This window comes from Solanum lycopersicum, chromosome 12 (genome assembly GCF_036512215.1).
Source record: "Solanum lycopersicum chromosome 12, SLM_r2.1".
NCBI classification, from domain to species: domain Eukaryota; kingdom Viridiplantae; phylum Streptophyta; class Magnoliopsida; order Solanales; family Solanaceae; genus Solanum; species Solanum lycopersicum.
Window position 1 is genome coordinate 5003745 of NC_090811.1, and position 8413 is coordinate 5012157.

An 8413-nucleotide genomic window follows, 5' to 3' on the forward strand; every position below is an offset into this window, starting at 1 on the left:
AAAAGAAATAACAAATTTAAAATTAATGGGATAAATGCATATATAATTATATAGTAAAAGATAAATTATACTAAGGGTTTGATAGATTCATGAACTTCACATTAATGTTTCATAATTTTCGGAAGTTGAAACGAAATTAAAATATTGAATAGAGGACAATTTTAGGAAGATGAAAAAGCTAGCAATTCCAAAACATTGAATATAGATTCCAAAGCATTGAATATAGGCTGTTGTAATTTGAGTGATAAATTAAAATATTACTCCTATTTAATTAGATTGTGTAACAATTTAAATAATACTACTAATTAGATTAGTTATTTTTGTTTATTAAATATTTTTATTAAGTAAAAGGCAAAAAAGTAATTCAACTTTGATAATCAAAATTCATTGAATCCCGAAATAAATATTAAACGAAAAAAATAATATTTTAAATAATTTCAAGAAAATAAATTAAGTTAGATATTTTAATTAAAAATTATTCTAAAGAAGTGGAAAAGTCATTAACATTTTGATTAAAATAATATAATTTAATATTTAAATTAAATAGTTAAATATCTTTATAACATTTAAATTTATAATAAGGGTAAAATCGTAATTCAACTTTTAACTTTTTTAGTTCCCTCTTATAATAATTAATATATATATATATATATATATATATATATATATATATATATATATATCCCTAGAAACGATGGCTTTTTATTATATATAAAATCATGATCACTATTAAAAATGATCTTATTGGCAATTCTTTTGTGACTAAAGACTTGCGCACTTTTCATTTTATATTTATTGACGCTGAAAACTATTTTTATCGTAATGTTCAATCTATTTTAAGAATATCTTATTGGCAATTCTTTAATGACTAAAAGACTTTCACACTTTCCATTTTAATTTTATTGGCGCTGAAAATTATTTTTATCGTAATGTTTAATCAATTTGATACTTATAATATTGATATTTGCTTAGTAATGAAAATCAACAATGATCGGCCATCTAGAATCTAAATAAACAACAACACAATTTGTCTATGTCAACTGTCCCAAATTATTTATATATAATACCCACCATGAACATGTTTATTAATAAAAAATATAGATTTATCTGTTTTATAATGTTAATATCTCACGTGTTATGTTGAACCAAAACACAAAGGAAGAATTTTTTTTTTCGTTTTTTTAATGTTAAATATTTCATTACCTCATATACTTTTGTTGTTGTATAATTGGTTGAAAACGTGACAATAAAATTTTAAAATTTCTAGTTTCTAATTTCCCTTATTTTCTTGTTTGGCTAGCTGTTTAATGAGAAAGAAAGATTAATATCTATCTAATCATCCATAATCCCATATTTTTATTTTATTAATTAAAAAAAGGTTAAGGGTTATTGGTGAGAATATATACATATATTTTGGGTGCAATTGGTGATTGTATATAGCAGCACCACATCTCTGACCCTAACTAAACCAACTAAATATAATAATCTAAGGGTGTGTTTTGAATGAAAAAAGGAACCATTTTTCTGAAATGTTTTTGGATTTTTCCACTATTTTGTTTGGGCAAACTTTTGAAAATGATATAATATATGAACGTGTGTTTTAACTGACATTTATAATTTTCAATTTTGAGAGTTCACGTGATAATTTTGTGTTCTATATAGTGTTCCACATGTATTATGACATGTAGGATGTGTGTGTCTTTGTTTCATTTTATACAAGTTTAAGTGTTTACGTGTACACACCCAAAGTTGGAGGGCATAGATATTAGTTGAAGCCAAGTTAAAGACTTAATACATAAATGTCTCCTACTCTACTTAAACTGACATCTACGCTCTCTAACTTTGGGTTTGCACCAATAGACACTTAAATTTGTATATGATTAAACAAATAGACACATTATTCTTACGTGACGTCCTACACGTATTATGTCATGTAGGACGCTATGCAAGTTTAAATATCTAATTATACACACCCAAAGTTAGAGGGTGTAGATGCTAAATGAAGTCAAGTTAAAAGGACGTATTTATGTGTTATACCTTTATGTATTATGTGATGCCATTTATAAATGTGTCATTTACTTTGACATCAACTGACGTCTATGTCTTTCAACTCTGGACACACGTACACACTTAGACTTGTATAAAATTGAACAAGTAGACATTTGCATCCGACGTAGAATAATACACAAAAAATAAATTACCATGTAGGATGTCACATAAAACGCACGTGTCTATTTATTCAACTTTATACAAATAAAAAATCCCACTTATACACATCCAGAATTAGAGGACATAAATAATCTCAGAAGTCAAATAAAAGACACGTTTATATATTATACCTAAATTTTAACACATCACATACGATATATCGTTAGCAATTAAGAGTTCCACATAACTATTACATATTTAAATTATCAAGCCGGATAAAAAAAAATACACAAATAACTAATTCTTATATAACTCTAACCAGCAACCAAACGAAACCACCAGCCAAATCTTCAATAAGTATTTTCTTTTTTTAATTAATCACCAAATTCAAAACAATAAAATATTAAAACCAATTAAATATCTCTAATTAAAGTCAAATCAAAATCATTCACTTTCCTTCCTCTTTCCTACAACTTCCATTCTCCATTTCTCTGTATTTTCCTTCTCCTATATATTAATCACTCTCACTTCTCCATTTTTTTTTTCTCAAACTAAAAATTTCCAATTTCTTACCCATAAATTAAATTACTACAAAAAAAATAAAAATGACAGATTTCAACTTCGACAGTACTTGTACTTCTCCATATATAAGTGCACCTTCAAGTCCTCAACATTTTGGTACAACATTCTTTTTTAGTGCTCCTACTAGCCCTACTCGTATCTCCGCTCTTCACAGCGAATCTAACGTTGCTGATCATGATCATGATAACGATAATGATGATTTTGCTTTTGAATTTAGCGGATATGAAATAATGGAGAAAAGTACAATAGCAGCTGACGAGTTATTTGATGGCGGGAAAATCAAATTAAAGCAAGTAATGGTACCTATTGATTCGCCGAAAATGAAAAAAAACGACAAAGATAGTGTAAATTCTGAACCAAATTCTTCTATGAGAGTATCGGGTGTTTTGTTAATCAATGAAAATGCGGAGAAAACAGAGTCCTCTGTTTCGTCGTTATGGAAAAGAAGATGGAAATTGAAAGATTTATTGTTGTTTAGAAGTGCTTCTGAGAGTCGAGCTAGTAGTAATACGATAGAGATGAGTAAGTATGCGTTGGTGAAGAAAGTTCGTGAAGAGGAGGGGTCGAGCTCGAGCTTGAGGATAAGGAAGATGGAATCGAATTCGGCTCATGAATTGCATTATAAGATGAAGAAGGAGGTGTTGAAAGATATGAAGAAGAAAACATTTTTACCATATAAGCAAAGTGTTCTTAGTTGGCATGGTTGTTATGGTCTTGATGAAACAATTACAATGTATATTTCTCCTCGTTCGTAGTTTATTGTATGATTATTATCATGTTTGATTGTATATTTATTTGATATTATACATTTCGCTTCCGTGCAGGATTTGAACTTGATGAGTTTAATTTCTGAATTTAATTTATTTGATAAAGAGTTCATAAGAATTTTTTGGACGTACTTTATTAGCATATATATTAGGGAAAGGACAAATATACCCATAAACTATCATAAATAGTATGTAGATAACTTCCGTTATATTTTTGGGATATTGGTAATCATGCCATCTAAAAACTAGAGTGTATATCTATCCCTTTATACTAGCAGATCTATCCGACACAATATTTATTAAATATCGGATCGATGAATGAGAATGCGATACGTTTCCCTATTTAGTCTTTTGTTAGAGTGAAGGGCATATATACTCTAGTTTTTGGATGACAGGTGCACCAGTGTTCCAAAAGTATGACAGAGGTATCTGCATACCATTTACGATAGTTCAGGGCTATATTTGTCCTTTTTCTATATATTATTATATATTTACTGCTTAAGAGTTTACTACGTATCTTACACTTAGATACATATATTTTTGCTACAGATACACATAAATAGGGAGCTAGGAGAGCGATATTGGGGAGGGAGGCGAGCGAAATTCATATGTATCCCAAATACATACGAATCATACTAGAGCCATGCATATGTATGTATATAGAGTGACTCGCATGTATCTGGAATACCACATATATGAGAGACTGACGAGCGAAATGGGAGAAAAGCGAGGGAGACGAGCGAGATTTGTGTTTCTCAAATACGTGCAAGTCACTCAGATATAATGTATCTAGAATAAATTACACCTAAATTTAACCTCATGTATGTGAGATATAAGTATCTAGAGGCACCAAAATCTGGTAAAAATAATATTATATAATAAAATATATCCAAGTAATGAACTCCTAAAAGTAGTGAGATTTATATAACTTCCCTTTATTTATTTATTTCAAATTTAGGAAACTAACTGTGTATTAACTCAATCAAAAATGATATGCTTACTCATATATCAAGTTGCAAAATGATGTGACCTCATACATTTCAATCTTTTGGCATTATATATAGATTTCATAAATTTGAAACAGTAAAAAGGAATCTTTTTTTTCAAAGGTTTTTTGTACTCATGTTCTTTTGGAAAGGAAATAATTGAGTGATAAGTAAAACTTTGTGATTTTAAGATAATAATGATTCTCTTTATTGACAATGATATGACCCTAATTAATAAAAGTTAACAGAGAAATTAAGGAAATTGTGAGGTAGCCCCAACCCTTGTTGTCAACTTGTGAGGTATCAATGGCTATACTGCTTTGTTTTACATGTAAATGTTGATGAGATTTTTCCCTCTTGCTGACATTGGCAAACAAACTAATTAATTTATCCCAAACTATTGGAGTGTATCGCTAAGTTCGATTCGATTTTGAAGTTGATCGATTTGACTTTAATTATTAATTTGTAGACATGTGAAATTGTTATAGAACTATTAAGATATTAACTTAAAAATTAGTTATTGGTTTGTCGATTATCAACTGTTATCAGTTCGATTATTGATTTAACCGTTAAGATTTGACACCAAAAAAGTCATGGAAAATCACTTAGAAAACAAGGTGACTAACCAAATGAACTATATACATGAGTTGTCATAATTCATCTTGCTCAAAAGCAAACATTGTCACATTATAGAATAACCGAAAGTTTGAGAGAACCTAAAAGAAAAGTATGAAACTAAACTCTAAGTGAAGAACTTTATGTACCAAATGATATAAATATAATTATTCAATTTACTATCAGGTAATTATCGGTTAGTTAAGAATCGAAAACCCAATATAAGAAAAATCAAAAATCGTTATGAAAACCGCAAAATCAATAACCATAATCGATAAACCAGTTAATAACCTTGAGTTCTACCTTATAAAATGGTAATTGTATAAACAAATGTGCATATGCACACAACAATGTATGTGTATATTAGTAACGCTTTAGATACTTTTGTAAAGTTAATGTTTGATAAGTCAAAGAACAGCTGCTCCTTTATTAAATGTATAAAACTTTAATACAACTTGTTGTGCGGAATTTGAGATAATACGAGAAAATATATAAACGCGAAAAACAAGACAACAGATTTACGTGGTTCACCAATAAATTGGCTACGTCCACGGGAAGAGAGGGAGCAGTTTTATTATGGAGAGGCAAAAACAGAATTACAATATAGGGTTTGCCATAGCGTCTATATATAGTGCTAAGCTACGCCCTAACAGGCTTGGGCCCAACATACAGAATTGACAGAAAATTAAGGACCCAATACAACAACATTGTATACCGTCGGGTCCGATTCATCTCCGCCCCCCCGGACCCCCAGGCCAGGGGGCGCGTCGCCCCCCTGGACCCCCCGACTCGCTGACCGGGCAGCGAGACCCCCGTCCTTTCTGTTTGTAGCGGGTCCGATTCAAGGCATTCAACAAATATCCACCTTGACTTGAATTCTCCGAACAGATTCTTCAGACGCACTATGATAGTGCCAGGCCTCCCCCTCTTCCTCAGAGTTGCCCCGCAGGGCAATTAACAGCTTCTGATGTTGAGCAAGTCCAAACAGTGTTGAAACTTGCTCTGTGGAACCGACTTTGTGAACATATCAGTAGGATTATCAGCAGTTCCTACTTTCTTCACCTTGATTCTCTTCTCACTTCTCAGAAAATGATACCTTACGTCAATATGCTTGGTTCTCTCATGATGGACTTGATCCTTGGCTAGACAAATTGCGCTCAAACTGTCACAATACACCGTAGCCTGATCATGATGCAGACCAAGATCACTAACCAGCCCTTTCAACCAAATCCCTTCTTTTGCAGCCTCTGTCAAGGCCATGTACTCCGCTTCCGTAGTAGACAAAGTCACTGTAGGTTGCAAAGTTGCCTTCCAACTGACGACAGATCCTCCAAGGGTAAACACATAGCCAGTCATCGATCTTCTTGTGTCAACATCTCCAGCATAGTCTGAATCAGAATAGCCAGTAACCAAGCACTGAGTATCACCTCCATAAATGAGACCAACGTCAGATGTACCTCTAAGGTACCGGAAAATTCTCTTCACAGCCTGCCAATGTTCTCTCCCTGGTTGTCCCATGAATCTGCTCACTACACTGACTGCATGTGCTAAATCTGACCTTGTACAGACCATAGCATACATCAAACTTCCTACGGCACTGGCATAAGGGACTCGTGACATATACTCCTTCTCTTCTTCTGACTGTGGAGCGAACATGGCAGTGAGATGGATATTGGCAGCACTGGGGGTATCAATGGGCTTAGATGAAGACATGTCAAACCTCGCCAAGACCTTCTGAATGTAGCTTCTCTGTGACAAGAAAAGTTTCCTTCTCTCTCTGTCTCTAATGATCTCCATCCCTAAAATCTTCCGAGCGGCTCCCAGATCCTTCATCTCAAACTCAGCACTAAGTAAACCCTTCAGCTTCTGAATGTCATACTTCTTCTTTGCAGCTATCAACATATCATCTACATAAAGCACCAGATAGATGAATGAATCATCATTGAGCCTATTGTAGTAGACACAACAATCATATGAGCTCCGAGTATAGCCCAACTTCACCATATAGCTGTCAAACCTTTTATACCACTGTCTTGGAGACTGCTTAAGTCCATATAAGGACTTCTTCAACTTGCAGACGTGATTTTCCTTCCCTGGAACTTGGAAACCATCCGGCTGAGTCATGTATATCTCTTCCTCCAACTCTCCATGTAGAAACGCTGTCTTCACATCAAGTTGTTCAAGCTCCAGATTCTGATGTGCAACTATCGCTAGTAACACTCGGATGGAAGTATGTCTGACCACTCGTGAGAAGATCTCATTGTAGTCCACTCCCTCTCTTTGGTTGAAACCTCTGGCAACAACCCTGGCTTTATACTTGACTCCTTCTGCTGGTGATATCCCTTCCTTCTTCTTGAAAACCCATTTGCAAGTAATAATCTTTCTCCCCGAAGGCTGTATGACCAGATCCCATGTCTGATTCTTGTGTAGGGACTCCATCTCATCTCCCATAGCGGCAAACCATTTTTCAGAATCAGGACTTAAAATGGCTTCTTTGTAAGTAGACGGCTCAGATGTATCTACCTCTTCAGCAACCTGCAGTGCATAACCCACCATGTCCTCAAAACCATACCTCGTAGGTGGCCGAACTCCAACCCTCCTTGGCCGATCTTGAGCTATACTCTGATGGATATCTGATGGCATAGATTCTGGAATATCAGTTTCTGTCTGTGGCTCTTGATCCTCCTCTTCAGGTTCCTTTAAATCGCTCTCGTTCTGAATGACTTGAAACTCCACCTGTTTGTCAAGACTCCCAGTTTCTGACGTAGTTGTAGGCTTCACAATGGTTCTAAGCAGAGAACTTTCATCAAAGACAACGTTCCTGCTCATAATAACCCTCTTTTCTGCTGGAGACCAGATTCTGAAACCTTTCACTCCATCTCCGTAGCCCACAAATACTCCCTTTTTAGCTCTTGGTTCTAACTTACCTTCACTGACGTGATAGTAGGACGTACAACCAAAAGCTTTCAGATTTGAATAATCAGCAGCTTTTCCTGACCACATCTCCATAGGTGTCTTGCACTGTATGCCTGTATGTGGTCCGTGGTTAATCAAGTAGCAAGCTGTACTAACCGCTTCTGCCCAGAATCTTCTATCTAGCCCAGCATTAGAGAGCATGCACCTTGCTCTCTCCAGAAGTGTTTGATTCATCCGCTCAGCTACACCGTTCTGCTGTGGTGTATTTCTGACTGTACGATGTCGAGCAATCCCTTCATCCTTACAGAATTGATCAAATTCAGACCAACAGAATTCCAGCCCATTATCAGTTCGCAACCTCTTGATCTTCTTCCCTGTTTGATTTTCCATCAAAATTTT

General features: G+C 34.1%; 1 protein-coding gene across 1 annotated transcript; it reads left to right on the forward strand.

The window, feature by feature from the left end:
- The first annotated feature begins 2753 nt into the window (after positions 1 to 2753).
- Positions 2754 to 3485, forward strand: LOC101258040 (uncharacterized). Its single transcript, XM_004252056.5, has one exon. The coding sequence runs from the start codon at positions 2754 to 2756 to the stop codon at positions 3483 to 3485; it is 732 nt and encodes a 243-aa protein (XP_004252104.2).
- The last annotated feature ends 4928 nt before the right edge of the window (positions 3486 to 8413 follow it).

What these genes read in the sequence shown, in the direction of transcription:
- LOC101258040 (XM_004252056.5), top strand. Translation starts at nt 2,754, where the DNA reads ATGACAGATTTCAACTTCGACAGTACTTGTACTTCTCCATATATAAGT.